The sequence below is a fragment of the Grammomys surdaster genome, unplaced genomic scaffold (assembly GCF_004785775.1).
Source record: "Grammomys surdaster isolate TR1022 unplaced genomic scaffold, NIH_TR_1.0 229, whole genome shotgun sequence".
NCBI lineage: Eukaryota > Metazoa > Chordata > Mammalia > Rodentia > Muridae > Grammomys > Grammomys surdaster.
The window spans coordinates 3,473,625-3,489,975 of record NW_021604674.1 but is presented as its reverse complement, the minus strand read 5'-3'; the positions used below and the strand labels follow the sequence as shown (position 1 = coordinate 3,489,975).

The 16,351-nt window shown below is 41.7% G+C and overlaps 1 protein-coding gene across 3 annotated transcripts in view; it reads right to left on the bottom strand.

The window, feature by feature from the left end:
- The window catches only part of Pde6c (phosphodiesterase 6C), a 49,952-nt gene that overhangs the window by 21,715 nt on the left and 11,886 nt on the right, over positions 1-16,351 (bottom strand). For all 3 annotated transcript variants that reach the window (XM_028773502.1, XM_028773505.1, XM_028773503.1), the window contains exons 5-11: positions 10,947-11,021; positions 9,945-10,009; positions 9,782-9,848; positions 8,001-8,048; positions 4,121-4,270; positions 3,065-3,208; positions 1,860-1,928 (exon numbers count right to left, since the gene is read on the bottom strand). In XM_028773502.1, coding sequence (XP_028629335.1) covers positions 1,860-1,928; positions 3,065-3,208; positions 4,121-4,270; positions 8,001-8,048; positions 9,782-9,848; positions 9,945-10,009; positions 10,947-11,021 — 618 coding nt within the window. The remainder of the gene's footprint in view (positions 1-1,859; positions 1,929-3,064; positions 3,209-4,120; positions 4,271-8,000; positions 8,049-9,781; positions 9,849-9,944; positions 10,010-10,946; positions 11,022-16,351) is intronic.

Below are 16,351 nucleotides of genomic sequence, written 5' to 3'. Positions count from 1 at the left end.
CTCTCTCTCTCTCTCTCTCTCTCTCTCTCTCTCTCTCTCTCTCTCTCACACACACACACACACACACACACATGCACACACACATACACACATTAATCAACCAATTAATTAAAAAAGAGAGTCAATGATAAAAGAAACCCACAAACAAGTCCCTGAGCCACACAGCTAAATTCTGCCTCTCTGTGCTTTCTCTCCCACGATGTCATGGGCTCCTCTTTCTCCCTCCTCCGTCCTCTCTTCTGTCTGTACTCCCCCTCTTACTCAGTGTACACCAGTACCTAATAACCAGTAAAGCCTCAAGTTAGAGTCACGTTTAAACTTTTCTAAGTGGCTTTGACTCCAGGCTAATCCCAGGGGCTCTTTTCTTTCTACAGTGAAAATTTTTGGATCTAAACCCACCTCATCATAGGGCTTAGGAATGTGTGGGGGTGGGGAGGTAAGTGAGGCACATAGTCATGACTGTGACTTGGGAGAAAACAAACAAACAAACAAAAAACACTGCACCTTTTTAATAAGGAATTTAGTTTAGTGAGACGCTTATAAAACTCGGGCCAAGGAAGGCTGAGGTTTTGGGATTATTAGAGAATGCAGCAGCATGCTCTCAGTGGGATGGGAGAAAACAAGGATTGGGAACAGGATCCCGTCAATCAAATGAGGGAGATGCTGAAGGGGTTTATCCAAGGCTGAGCTACTAGGAGGAGGAAGAGAAGGAACAGAGGAGGGGGTGGAGGGAGAAGGAGATAGGACTTGCCAGGGCAGGAGACAAGTCATAGAGGAAATAGTGGCGAGGAGGGGACACGGGAATTCACTGGGAATATCAGAGGGGAGCAGAGTACAAGGAGCCAGCCCAGGCATTGGAAACCAGTTTTACTTAAAGCAAGCATGTGCCATTTGGTGTTTAAATATACAAAAACTGATCTCAGGGGAACCTTCAGCTCGTGGAGGGAAGTGACCTGCTTTTCTGTACGTTTCTCGTCAGCACAGTATTGAGGGCACAATGTGCACCCGGCCAACAGTCAATGAGATGAGTTCCCCTGTAGGTCTGGGGTAGATCACACAGCTGCTGCCTCCTCCTTCTTCTTGGTGCTTTCTCTCTCATCATGGTCATTGCCCTGAGAAAGGCTGAGTGAGCTCTGCTACCCTGGCAAGTATTTCCTCTGGGATGGCCATGCTGCAAGCCAAAGCTACTAACGATAAACCTAGCCAGTCTGCCTAGATCCTGAGGTCCCTCTTGCAGCTGTCTAGCATAGCTAGGATTGTAAAGGATCTCTGTGGAACAATGATGGAGAAAATCAGGAAACCAAAAGGCCAGTGTACCGGCTGGTTTTGTGTGTCAGCTTGACACAAGCTGGAGTTATCACAGAGAAAGGAGTCTCCCTTAAAGAAATGCCTCCATGAGATCCAGCTGTAAGGCATTTTCTCAATTAGTGATCAAGGGTGGGAGGGCCCATTGTGGGTGGTGCCATTCCTAGGCACCTGGTAGTCCTCGGTTGTATAAGAAAGCAAGCTGAGCAAGCCAGAGGAGGCAAGCCAGTAGATAGCATCCCTCCATGACCTATGCATCAGCTCCTGTCTCCAGGTTCCTACCCCGAGTAAGTTCCAGTCCTGACTTCCTTTGGTGATAAACAGCAATGTGGAAGTGTAAGCTGAATAAACCTTTTCCTCGCCAACTTGCTTCTTGGTCATGATGTTTTGTGCAGGAATAGAAACCCTGACTAAGACAGCCAGTCTATGGAAGAACTCTTTCTTTTCAGCCTTGGATAATGCTGAAGAAGAAACTCAACATTTACTTGAAAAATGTGAGTGCGTATCCAAATAGATTTTATTAAACGGATCCCGGACCAGAAAGAGACACTTACCAATATGGCCAGGAGCTGTCTCTCTTCACACTCTTCAATTACATCCACATTTAACTTCTCTTTAAATTTCTAAAATGGGAAAGCAATAGAGATGTGGAATTCCTACAAAGATTTCTATCTGATGGCTCTACTGCTAAAATCAGTTGAGCTATATCTAAAACAGGCTACACATCTGTTATAAACAGACATTCTGCATGGGAAGAGACCAATAGCAAATGATTAGGAAGAATTGTTTCAAAGAAATAACCTAAAACAATGGAGTTCTGTCCCTCTACAAAATGTAGTAGTAGCTATCTTAAAGCCAAGCGATGGACTACAGGTAGGCAAGAAGGAAAGAAGGGTTTGTTGTTGTTGTTGTTGTTGTTGTTGATTGCCAATAGCAGTTTCACATGATTCTTGCCATGTTCTCAATTTTATCATCTCAAATACTTTAATTAAATATCTTTCTAATTCTTAATGGCCCCAGCAAACCCAAACCAGATGCTCCACACCAGACTCCATCTATATATACATTCTAAAAACTAGGAAAAAGCGAGAAATAAAAGTGATTATGGGGTAGTTTCCCCTAACTTTTGTGGTAATTAGGACATTTCCAGCAAAAATCCACTGCCTCCCTCATCAGAATATGATATTGGACTCGATCACCTGACTTGGCTTAGTCAGTGAGAATTTTAGAGACTGTCATGTGAGCAGTGGCTTTTAAAATCTCCAGGTTGCTGCTGGTCCACAGAAGATAAGAGGCCACAGGACAAACTAGGCTCACAGCTCGGTCACCAAGGTCAGTTAGAGCCTGCTTAACCCACAGCTAGTAAGGAGAGGATAGAGGCTTGTTAATGAAAGTCACTGTGATTAAACAGTGGTTGTTCACAGCCTGTGAGGATAATAGCTCACTGATATATCACTTTTCTTCACAATATGTCTTTTTCCTCATGGATATGCACATGAATCCAGATACATTATTTCTGCTCCTATACACCCAGGACTTGTATTTCAAAAGGTGCTAATGTAACACTGTGGTCTGGAATTCCAGGAAGAAGAGCTCACCCAGGGCAGGGCTCCTTCCTCCCTGACCTCTCCTGCATCTTCATCTCTTGACCCTAGAAACAAACCTCTGCTCATCGGTCTGACTTCCCACACATTAAGTGATTTGCAGAAGCTGAGGTTAAATGCCACATACTGCCCACAGGACTGGATTCCCCACTTACCAAAATAGAGCTGATTTCATCAGGAGTGGCTTTTGTGAGGTTCATGATCATTTCCTGAGCCATGTCCTTTCTGCTTTCCAGCTTGTTCACTCGCTCATAGGTATCGGTGTTTAAAAGAGACCATCCAAGAAACTGGGTTAAAGTCTGAAGTGTAAGAACAGTGACTCAGATCCTCTAATGTTAAATAAAAATTGCTTTGTGGACAACAACCCACATACTTTCCTATACTAATCTCCCACCACCACTAACCCAGTCCTTTCCTTTAAAAAAAAATTATTATTGCTTGAGAAATCATGTGTGCATATTTCTGTAATCAAATTCACTTCTCTTCTCTTCTTTCTTGTTTCTCCCCTGTCGATCCTACTTCCGGACTTCATGTCCTCTGTGTTCAAACCCACTGGATCCACTCAGGGCTGCCTGTATGTGCATGGGTGTGGGACCAGTTACAGAAGCACGAGTAGCTTCTCAAGGGCTCTTTCCTGGGGGAAACTGACTATTCTCCAGCAGCCACCAATCAACAATGACTCCTCAGCTAAGGGCTTGGACTTCCTGACCACCCCCACCCACCACCACCCCACCATGGTGCCAACCCAGTTCTTTGTATCAACCTAAGAAAAAAAATAAAATTGGAATTTATTGCTTAGACAGTAAAATTAACTAAGCGTTGCTTTTCAAAGTGCCGATCCTCAAGAACATTCTACTGTAGGAAAGGAATTACAACCAGAATAAAATAAAGTAGGAATTAACAGTTAGACAGAAGTTTGAGGCTGGGAACGAGAGAGATTTAAACAAGAAAAAGAGGAATAAAAATACTCTTCCACGTTTTAATAGGATTAGAAAGAATTTGGGTGAAATCAAACTTTATATTTGAACAGAAAATGTTGCAATGTATAGCAATCCAGAAACAGAAATGACACAGTAATATCCTGATTACAACTATGAGACTCTTAAGTCTTAAGTGTTCCTCACAGTATCCCTGCAGACTCAGGAGTAGCTAAGCAGCTGCCATCATTCCGTGATAGCTCAGATACATCTGCCGTTCTTTCCCATGCTTACCTCAGTGATATGTTCATCATGCTCATCAAAGGGTTTCCCATCCTTCCGGTTGTAAAACGTAGCTACACCCACGATGTCTTCTTTCTTGTTGACAATAGGCAGGGACAAGACATTTTTAATGACCCAGCCAGTCTCATCTACCGGCCCTTTCTATAAAACAATAAGGGAGATTGTTACTTTAATATTTTCACTTTATTTTTGAAACAAGTATAGATTTACAAGATCTTTCAAAAGAAATGTACAGGGCAGGAGAGATGGCTCATTGGTTAAGAACACTGCCTGCTCTTCCACAGGTCCTGAGTTCAATTCTCAGCTCACAACCAACTGTAATGGGATCCAATGCCCTCTTCTGATATGTCTGAAGACAGCTACAGTGTACTCATATATATGAAATAAATATTAAAAAAATAAAAAGAAATGTACAGAGAAGTCCATGGGCCCTTCATTCAGGTCCCATCAATAGAGAAATATTTCATGTCACTTCGGTATAATAAAACCAGGGAACAAACAATATACACCCTTAATTGGGTCTCACTAGATCTATATGTGCTTATGTATATGTTTATCTCTTATGAAAAACTTCAACTACTATTAGAATCAACTGAACTACCCCACGAGCACGAGGTACCCTCCTACTACACCTACAACCACCCCTATCCACCCATTGTATGCTTATATTAAAGGAAATCTCAGAGTCAGAACATGGTTAGGACAACTTTCTAAGCCATCCATTCAAACATACCAGGATGAGGGCAGCTGTGCTCTGACACTCTTTCAACTCTGACAACTTTCCTCTGTGACCCCCAGCTCTGTCTGGAAAGAGCTTCTTATCCTTACGTTGCCTCTTGGTTTCCTTTTCCCAGTCACCATCTTGCAATGCCAACATAGTTAATTTCTTATGTCAGGATCTCTCCATTAGAGTCTTAGTATAATTTTTTTGTCTAATACAGCAAGATAATCTTTCAGTTTATGGTATGTTGTGATTAGTTAAGCTTGTGAGACCTGCTGACAAGCCAAGAACCAAGCCAGGCCCTATGACAAGATGCTTCTACGTTAGTGAGAGATGCAGACAAATTCCTTCAGAAGTGTTTCTCAAAGTGTGGACAAAGGCAACAGATTCTTTTTTAAAAAAATGCTTTCTTTTTTATATATATACTTAAAATTTTAAATTACATTTATATATGTGGGATGGTGAGCGGGTGGATGTGCATATGTGTGTATGTCTGTGTGTGGGTTTGTGTGTGTAAGTGCACACAGGCACCAGAAGGGGGCACCAGATTCATCAAAGTTACAGGTAGTTGTAAACTGCCCAACATGGGTTCTGGGAATCCAATTCCAGCCCTCTGGAAGAGAAGAACAAACTCAACCCCTGAGCTGTCTCTCTAGCCTCCACAATTAAGCATATGTAGTCTCGGGGATGCATCTGGATACACCTCCAGACTATGGAGAAAGGATGGATACTGCATGAGTAAAGTCATCTCAGTCCAGATCTGGAAAGATCTGTAGGGCTGTTGGGTTTTCCTAGGCCAGCGTTGCCTATCAGAGGAGTCTGGTTGCCTCCTGAGATGGGCACATCATATTCAGTCACTACCTGGGAGGCAGGCCTTGGAGCAAACATGGCTGCAGCGCACAGTCGTCCTGTTCTGATAAGCATGCCTCCATGGGTACCACACTGAAGTATGCTGGGATTCTGGGGGATCACTGTAGACTGGAGATTTGTCCCATTTCAGGGACTCCTGAAGCCACAGCGAGAGCCCTCCATCCTCTTCGCATTGTGGCTCCAGGCTTCCTCAAGCCTCAGTGGGTACCTGCTTATGCTGAATGAACTCCAATGTCACTCTCTGCTCCCACTGCAGCCGCTCCGGGTTCAGATACTTAAAACCTTCACTGTTCACCTTTCTTATCAGTGCAATCTACCCTGGCACACAATTGCTATAGATTTAGGGGCCACTGCTGGGTACCACATAATCACAAACAAGCTCTGGTCGCAGGAAGGGAGGTACAAGAAACAACAGGACCATATGGTGTTTGTGTGTTTCCACATCAGTAAGCAAAGGGATGGGCAGGCAGAGCCAGGGGAAACCTCCATTTATCCAAACAGCTGTGTCTGGGTTTCCCCAAAGAAGGGTTTAGTTGCTGCCAGGGCAGGATCTCCCACACCCTGAGGAAGCTATCTCTTCCGTTTAAGCGTTGATGGGATCCTGTGTGTCTAAACAGCACAGAGAATGACAGACATTAGTGGCGACCCCTCGGGAGGGCAGGCTCTACTCCTGACCCAGATCAGGGATCTAATATTTATGAAATGCAGGACATGGAGTGCCCAGCATGCAGAGAGGAGAGACTGCAGCACACAGATACAGCAACTTCATACTTTTCTCAAAAGGACCAGGAAGCAGAGATGATGAGCAGGCCTTCGTGGAGAGTTAGATGATGCTATAAAGAAGATGAACTCCAAAGTCCTACTGTTGTTATACTCTCTTTACTGTAGCCATCATAGAATAGCACGGGCTGGGTGATTTACTAAGAAAAAAAGGTGAATTTAAATTTCTTACAGTTTGAGAGACCGAGAGACGTAAGAATATGGCTCTATAGTCTCAGAGGGTGCTCCCTGCATCATTACATGGCAGAGAGCATCTCTGGACAAGAGGGAATGGAGGTGCCAACTTGAGTCTCTCTTCCTTTTCTCATGAAGCTAGTGATGTCCTGTGCCTCGGACTCCATCCTCGTCTGTTCTGTTGTGTCTCAATATAGCCATCAAGAAGTGATACGTACAAAAACTTGGGAATTGAGCTTTCAACACATGAACTCTAAGGTCACACTCAAGCCGCAGCTGCGACAATGGGCAGCAGTGGGTTAACTGAGCAGTAAGTACAGGGGGGCTGGCTGGGGGCTCCCCTCCCCAGGAAGTGGGCTTCTGGATGGTGCTGAAAAGGAGATAAAATCCAGGGACCTGCTAAGATTTTTTTTTCCTGTTTTAGATCATGGTTACAATCTACTGTAGGAAGGGCTGCTGAGAAAGGTGCTACAGGGCTGGATTTGGGTCACACAATGTCTCCAGCCAAGCAGTCATGCAAACAAGGGTTCTAGAGCACCAGCCATGCACCAGGCTCAGTTGTCACCCCTAAAGAACCAAGAGTGGGAGGGGATAGAAGTGTGGCAGTGTACATGCATGTGTTCACTCACATAGATACAGACACACATTCAGACACACACACACAGACACACACACAGACACATACAGACACACATTCAGACACAGACACACATACACAGAAACAGACACACACACACACATATACAGAGACACACACACACATACAAACACAGATACACACTCAGACACATACACATATAGACACATATACACAGTTACACACACAGACACACATTCAGACACACACATACACACACGCACACATATATATACAGAGATACATACTCAGACACAGAAACAGATGCACGCACATACATACAAAGACACAAACACAGACACACATACACAGATGCACAGACACAGACACACAGACACACAGACACATACAGACACAGATATACACACACAGACACATACAGACACACATACAAACGCAGATACACACAGACACATACAGACACACGTACACACACAGTCACACACACATACACACATACACACACACACACACACACCTCCCACCTTTCTCTTTCTTCTCTCAGGTCCCTTCTTTGAATCTTCTTGATGGTCATTGGCCAAGCTAGAGTTTTGGAACTTGGGCCCCATGTATGGATGCTGACTACACCTAAGGCACACATAAGCTAGATACCATGGATAACAAGGAAGAGTGAGCACCCGCCCTGCTCCCAGTCCTGAGGAACGAGGCAGGGCCATGGCCACCCTTACCTGAAATGTGAAGTACTCATCTGCAGGGGCATTCAGCATGTTACAGATCTGTGAAGCAAGAGACAGAGTCATGCTGAAACGTGTTGAGGTTGGGACCATGTAAGCCCACAGAGGAAGGTGAGAGAGGGTATATTGGGAGTGAGGTTCCCACGCAGCTCTTGGCTGCTCAGTAAACACATTAAGACATGCTCCCTACATTAGGCCATATTTGCTAATGGCTTACTGAAGCTACCTTCTCTTCTGCTATGCCATTGCCTGACATTCCCTGCTGTCTTTGCTCCTCCTAACTCTCCCACTTCCACTTGAAGTCCTTCGACTTCCCAACAACTCCTCAGCCCAAGCTAAAGAGAAAGACTGCCCTGCTGAGGCAGGTTTGAGTGTGGGAGCTGATCTTGCCTTACTCTTTTACAAGTAAGGTGGCTTGAGGGGAAAGAGGAAAAAGACAGGCAACATTTCACTTGCTCAACAGTAAGAATTCCTTATGAAATGTGGCGCTTACTGACAGAATTCAGAGACAGTTTTTTATACCCATTTTTAGTTGCTCTGAATTGCCTGTACCTGAGTCGTATACACAAGTGGGTCTTAATATAAGGCTCTATTTTGACTTCTATCAGAGTTTCACTTAAAATGATAGCATTTCGCGCCTGGGTGGTAATGGTCGAGTCATCTTCTCCATTGAAAGGTGAGGACATTGAAGTCCAAAAAGGTTTAGTGCTCTGTTCAGATTCACTGGGTGAGACTTGAATTCGAAACTCCAAAGAGGGGATAGGCTCTCCTGGCTAAGGACTGGGGAAAATCCTGGTTTAAATACTCCTACCAAGGAGAATACTTCTGGTGTAAATACTTCTACTAGCACTTACCTAACTCTCACAAAATTCTGGGGAAAAAAAACCTGACAGTTTGTGTTGAGGTCAAAGGGTATTTTACCCAGCTCTCCAAGTTCTGTGAGCCACGGGGCCTGCCGATGTTAAGTGCCTTCTAAGAGAAGACGAAACACATCTACTCTTTTTCCACTAGACTTACAAAGAAAATGTGAAACTCTTCTGAAGCTTTTGCTTATTTGTTTGTGCATATTTACTTTTTTTTTCTTTGCTTGCTTTCTTCTTTCTTTCTTTGATTCTGGATTTCCTTATCTAGCTTTGCATGGCATAGTATTAGCAATCTTCTTGCTCAGATTGGCACTGTTGGGATTACAGAATCTCGGTGTTTCTATGAGTATTCATAATTTAAGAGCTTAAGGACTCTTTGGTGCCATCCTTAATTTCATGATATAACTTGAATGTTTGGCATTATTTCTTGGACTGTGGATCTCTCAAATGTGATTTAAAGCCCCAAACCAGTTGATTCTTTTTTTTTTTTTTTCACCTAGCCTTCCTGCCATGGACATGTTTTCCAGCCTTTACTTTGAGGCCTCACAGAAAACATTCATGGTCATATTAAGACCACTGAGCATTTGAAATGGAATTGAACCTATCACGAGTCACAGACACTGACTTTTAACATCCATGGCTTTAAAGCAGAAAAGTGTGTGGCTTCAGAGTAAAAAGTGGAGAAATGAATGAATCTTTCTCAAGTTAACTGAATATTTCATTATAATTTCAGCATTCTAATTAACTCACATTCCCCTCCCTAGATCCTTCTTTCCTTTCTCCCATGCCAAGAAAGTGGCTGTTTACCCTTGTCTCATTTGTTCTTGGTTCAATGGTTGTATTTATCTTGTAACTAACTAGTAAGGGTTTCACACACTGTTATTTAGCATGTAAGTTTGTCTGATGACTTACAAATCCATTTTCAGCGACGTATGTTGGCAATCCACTGACAAGCGTCCAGTGGTCTACTGGAGGTGACCTTGGAGAAGAATAGAAAAGTCATTGGCACATATAGAAATTATCGGGTACCAAACCCCAGTGGCAACTCCCATGGCTACTTCAGGGAAACACGCACGGAATCACGTTGATCTCTTCTTTTCCATGTAAAATGTAATCGATGATTTTATAAAAGATGATTTCCTAGGAGGGAAGAAGGAGATTGTGGGCACAACATTATTTCCCAAAGAAAATAATCTTCACTGGGGAATGTGCACTTTACAATTCTTATGAATAACACCTAATTTCCTAGCCATGATTTTCTGTATAATGTAAATTACTAAACTCTTCATATATTAGTTACAGGCTTGTAATCAGATGAGAGACATTATTGACTGCACACACACACACACACACACACACACACACAGAGAGAGAGAGAGAGAGAGAGAGAGAGAGAGAGAGAGAGAGAGAGGGTTCACTGTCATTTTTAAAAAGATGAATTTACCCAAATAGCTTTTGGGGGAGTCTGATTACCAAACCACCAGGAAATCTGTCTTTACTTTTTAACTGATTGCTTTTTGTTGTCCAGATGTAGCTGACATTAATGACTTCATTAGGGAAAAAGAAACCACATACTTTATCAACTGCAAACAGACATTTATCATGTGGTAAGCGCACAGGTCTTTTCTCACTGGCTAATCGCAGCAGGCACCTCCACAACAGAGATTAATGGATCCCTTGTCAGTGGTGGAAGGGAATGGGACAGATGAAGAATCCAAGACACCGACAAACTTGCCAACTTCTGGTTTTCATGGTCCGAGGATATGGTGGAACAGAAGCAAACACACTTCCTCCCCCCCCCCCCCCCCCTTCACTCCTCAAGAAGCTTGCAGTTGAGTGTGGCTGTAAATAACCCAGCCCCCCAGGAGGTCATCCTGCACAGCTGAAAGGGACCCAAGCACGTCTCACAATGTTGTCCCAGTGGCTCCAATGCAGTCATCCATGCAGAGAACCACAGACCCATCCAGCTGTACAGGACAGAGAGGGACAGGCAGAGTCCCTCTTAAATGTCTCTCCTCTGGGCACGTCAGGCTCTCGGCATCATACACAGACAGTAACAGAAGATGTTTGCTTTTACCCTGCCATCTGGAGTCTTCGGTCCTTTATAAGGCTCAACTTCTCCAAGCTTGATTGGCCACTCATCGTAAAATTCCTGGAGGCAATTATATTTAAACACTATTAAACAAACTGTCCCACGAGTCACCATGCCTTATCTGAATTATAGACACTCACATACTTTATGTTAAACTACATAGTTTTGCAATTTTAGACTTGAGAAAAATATCTGTATTTCTCCACAATGTTGCTTATGAATCTGTGACTATATACAAGTTGCTTATCTTTTATTCATCTGTTAAATGGGAACAGCACAACTTCAGCGTGCTGTGAAGATTAAATGAACAATACATGCCACACACTTGCATGGTTCAAAGTACTCCATGTGTAATGTCCTCAGTGTGCAGCGTCTGTTTTGTAGACAACTGCACTAAAGCCAGGTGGGTTAAGAAGCTTGGTTAAGGTTGCTCACAGCAGCCAACAGAGTCAGTCACCTTGATCAACACATTCTCTCCCCCTTCTTGCTAATTGAACCTTATTATTAGGTGGTAATTTGTTCAGGAAAGATGGGTCCTGCCCAACCCATAGGAGGTCTACATGAAGCACCCTGCTAATTTAAGGGCAGGTATGTGGTTCTGTTTAGACCAGTGAACGGGGTTGGGGGAAGTGGTTGAGGGGCTTCTGGATAAAAGTGTCTCTCAGATGAAAAATGATAAAAGTGAGGTTTCCCGTGTAGCCACAAGCATCCTAAGCAGCGCCTGCAACCCCACAGTGGGTGTTAGAACTCTGCTCTTCTGTTGCATCATCTTATGTTTCCCACTTGGAACAGTGACTGTGAAAAACAACTGCCAAACACATGAATAGCAAGAAATATAAATGGTATGTATCAGCTGTATTGAAATCCCAGCTTTCCAACAGAATTAAAGGTGGGAGTGGGCATCATACTATAAATAATAATACTTTCCTTTCTACTTAAGATTTTTTTTTCAGATACAAAATATCAAATAGTTACTAACATTATTCACCTACAATGTACTCAATACCTTACGTATCTCAGATTTTCAAAGCTGATAAAAGTCCCTACTTTGCTGATAAGAGAGCCAAGAACAAGGGAGATAGAAAACCTTGCTGAAACCATAGACAGAGAACTGACAGTGCCTGACTTCAATCCCTGCGTCAGAGTTGTGGCAACCATGGCAGTGTGGTGTTAGTGGAGAGAGAAATCAGCAAGAGGAAGAGACTGGAGAGAAGTGCACACATGCACACACACACACACACACGCACACACACACACTCACACTCGACTGATCTTTGGCATATGGCCACAGAGACAAACTAGCCTATTCAACAAATTGTATTGGAACCACGACATCCAGTAAGAAAAGAAATCTTATTTTTTTCATTAAAAAAAAAAAACTCAGAATGACTCATAGGCCCAAATATGAAGCACAGAGCTATAAGATTTCTGGAAGTTGACATAGGAGAAAATCTAGATGAGCTTGAGTTTGTTATGTTGTTGTTGTTGTTAGTTTTTGTTTGGTTGGTTTTTTTAGACACAGCACAAGGGCATGATGTATAAAGATAAAAGTATTGGAGATTATTATAATTTAAAATATCTGCTATAGAAACCTTTCTCAGAAAAGAATGAAGAGACTGGGAGAAAAATATTTGCAATTGCAGCTCTAGTATCCAGAGTATTTGAAGTCTCCAATTTGCTCAGGCTGGTCTTAAGTTCAAGTTATCCTCCTGCTTCAGCCTTCAGAGTGTTAGGATTGTGAATATGTGCTATCACTTCTGGTTGCAAAGATCTCTTGAAATCTAACCATCAGGTAGCAGAGACCTCCACCTTAAAACCACCAGGAGATCTGAGTAGACATTTCACCAGACAAGAAACAGCATGGGAACAAAGCACATAAAAACTGTTCAACGCTGTCTGTTGCTGGGGACCGCAAATTCAAACGGTGGTGCACTACTATGTATCTTGAAATGTATGAACCCCAAATAGAGGGACCACTAACTCCTGGTGAGAATGCAGATATGCAAAAATGATGGTCACTTGGGAAGATGGATTGACAGTGCTTTATAGAGACAGTTTCCCTGGATGATGTAATAACTGGCCTTTTTTTGCTATTGACTCAAGTAAGTTGAAAATATGTGTACACAAAAACCTATACATGGTGTCTACAGCAGTCTTAGTCATAATTATCCCAAACTAGATGCAACAATGTCCTTCACTGGCTGAGAAACAGACTGCCTTAGGGTAGATTATTATTCTCTAATGAAAATATATGAGCTTTAGCAAAGATATGGAATTGACCTGTCTATCAATGAATGAATAGACAAAGACAATGTAGAGGCTATCAATGAAATACTATCCAGTCTAAAAAAAAAGAAATGAAAGAAGAAAAGAAATACAGATGGATAAAAGGAAGGAAAGAAGGAGAGAAAGAAAGAAAGAAAGAAAGAAAGAAAGAAAGAAAGAAAGAAAGGAAAAAAGAAAGGAAAAAAGAAAGGAGAAATGAAGGAAGAAAAGAAAGAAGAAAGGAAGAAAGAGAAGAAAGGAAGGAAAGAGAGAAGAATGGAAGAAAGGAAGGGAAGAAGGAAAGAAATACAAATGGACAGAAGGAAAGAAAGAAGGACAGATGGAAAGAAAGACTGAAAGAGAAAGAAAGAAAGAAAGAAAGAAAGAAAGAAAGAAAGAAAGAAAGAAAGGAAGGAAGAAAGAAAGAAAGAAAGAAAGAAAGAAAAGGAAGAAAGAAGATGCAGCCATGTGTCACTGTGACAGTGTTAGCAAACCTGAGACTGTGGTAAGAGTAATGGGCTAGGCACTAAAAGACAGACATATGATTCAATGTAGTGTGGAATCTGAAAACGTCCAACACTGGAGCAGAGGGCAGAATGTCGTTACCAGAGGCTGTGGGTTGAGCCTTCAACAGGACAGGGAGGAGCTGTCCAAATAGCACAGTGTTCCAGCCAGGCAGTAAATTCACAGGACTTATTACAGAAACATGCAACTAAAGTGAATATGTACTATATATTTCAAAGCTGTTATGAGACTAGATGTAAATGGTATTGCTATGTGAAGCAATCAACATGTTAATTACTGTAACCATTTCATAATTTATGCATATGCATATATGAAATCACATTGTATCCATAAATATGTACAACTGCCACTTTCATAATTAAGAAATAAAAATTGGAAATGAGTTATCAAAAACTTAGGCATGGTGGCACATACCTGTAATTCTAGAACTCAGAAAGCTGAGGCAGGAACATTGCTTGAGTTTGAGGCTACCCTGGGCTAAATATAGTGAGTACTAGGCTAGTTGGGGATTCATATTAAGACACTATCTCAAAAAGATGACAAAAGGCGCAGTAGAGAAGGAGCATGAGGGAGAGCCGGCCTCAGACCATCAGTCTTGTAACCTTTGCCTCTACTTATCTTTCTCTCCCTCCTCATCTGTCCCTCCTGCTTAGTACCCAAGGCCATCTTAGCAGGCCAGCTTTGTTCTTGCCTTATATTGCTTGCTTGTTGCTTGCCTGTTTCCCTTCTCCTTTTAAATTTTCCTCTTCTCATTCTTTTTCTTTTTTCTCTTCCCAAAGAATATTATCTGCATAGCTCATAGGGTCCGTGTGCCTCAACCATCTGAGAGACAAGGCTATTCTACACTGTCTTAGAGCATGTCTCTCTTTTCAGTCTGCCTCTTGCCTAAATTCCCTCATCGCCATGTGGGACTTTAAAATAAATTTATTAAAAATAACTTTTTATATAAAAATTTTATAAAATATAGAAATGTATCCTATAAAAATATCTTAGATATATTTAAAAGTATATATATTTCATAAAATATAAAAATTTATATTTTATTTTTTTAATTTATATTTTAGAAAATATAAACATTTTATATTTTATAAAAATTAATTTAATTTATTATAAATAATAAATTTATTATTGTTTTGAACTGAATGTACCTTTCCTATATCTTGTCTTCCAGGCCTGATGTATTTTCTCTTCTACTTTCCTCTATCATCCCAATACTACTGTCTTACTGGGATTTCTTTTTATTCTCCCTGCCACCAATTACCCCCATGATAACTGATCTGTTACACATACAGTGTTATTAATACCCTTTTACTCCCTAAAATAACTAGTAGTTAAGGGGCAATTGTTGCACAATCAAGTTTCACTCTATTTCCCTAGATCTTCCCTCAATATTCCCTCTGGGTGTTGATTGCTGGCACAGGACAGAGCTGGGGATCCAGTCTGGTGTCCAAGGGTTTTACAAAGGAAAGCGATGCCTCTACCTACTATGACCAGTTCTCTTCTGAACACTGCACATGCTTTCATCTGAAGAAGAAAAGGTAACTTAAATTCAAAGTAGTTTTTTAATGCAATCAACAATCTAACTCCTGAGACACAGATCTCAATACAAAAACACAATATAAAAACCCAAGACCACATGTCTCCTCCAAAATCTAACAAATCTCACAGTAAATGCCCCCCAACAACAGTGACTTAGATGAAATTCCAGACAAGAAATTTCCAGGAGTAAAGATAAAAATGTTTAAAGAAATGAAAGAAGACAAAAATAAATGCCTGAATGAAATCCACGAGGACATTTAAATGGCTGCATTAAAAAAAAAGAAGAAAGCCGATGTCAGATATAAAAATCAGGTTGATAAAGAACACATGTACTGAAGAAAAGACAAGCTGAAACGATACTGGAAATAAAATTTTCACTAACTCAAATAAGCTCAGCGGACAGCCTCACTAATAGAATGGCTCTCAGGAACATTAGGCCTTGAAGACAAAATATAGGAATTGGCACATTCAGTTGAAAACAATAATACATTTATTAAAAAGCAGGAGAGCATAGATGCTCAAGCCAGGCTCAGTGTCTCTCTCTTCCCACTGTCTGCTGATGCAGATGTAGAACTTCCAGCTACCTCTCCAGCACCATGTCTACCTGTGTGCCCCCAGGCTTCCTCATGATGACAATGGACTGAACCTCTGAATTGTAAGCCAGCCCAAAATAAATGTTGTCCTTTACAGGAGTTGCCATGTCTCCTCAGAGCAATAGAAACCCTAACTAAGATGCAGTCACATACAGGAAGCAAAAGGAGAGAAGAGGAGGTGGAACTGACTACAAGGCTCAACCGTCCCCACACCACCAGTGACAGTGACGTACTTCCTCAAGTAAGGTTCCACCTCCTAAAGGTTCATTGCTACAAAGCAGAAACCAAGTGTTAAAATACATGATCCTATAAGGTACATTTTTCATTCAAACCACCACAGTAAGTCTCAACAAATACATGAAAATAGAAACAGCTTCTTGTATCATATCTGACCATATGGAGTACAGCTAGAAATCAACAACTAGAGAAAGCACAGAAAATTTACAAACTTATAGAGATTACGACTGA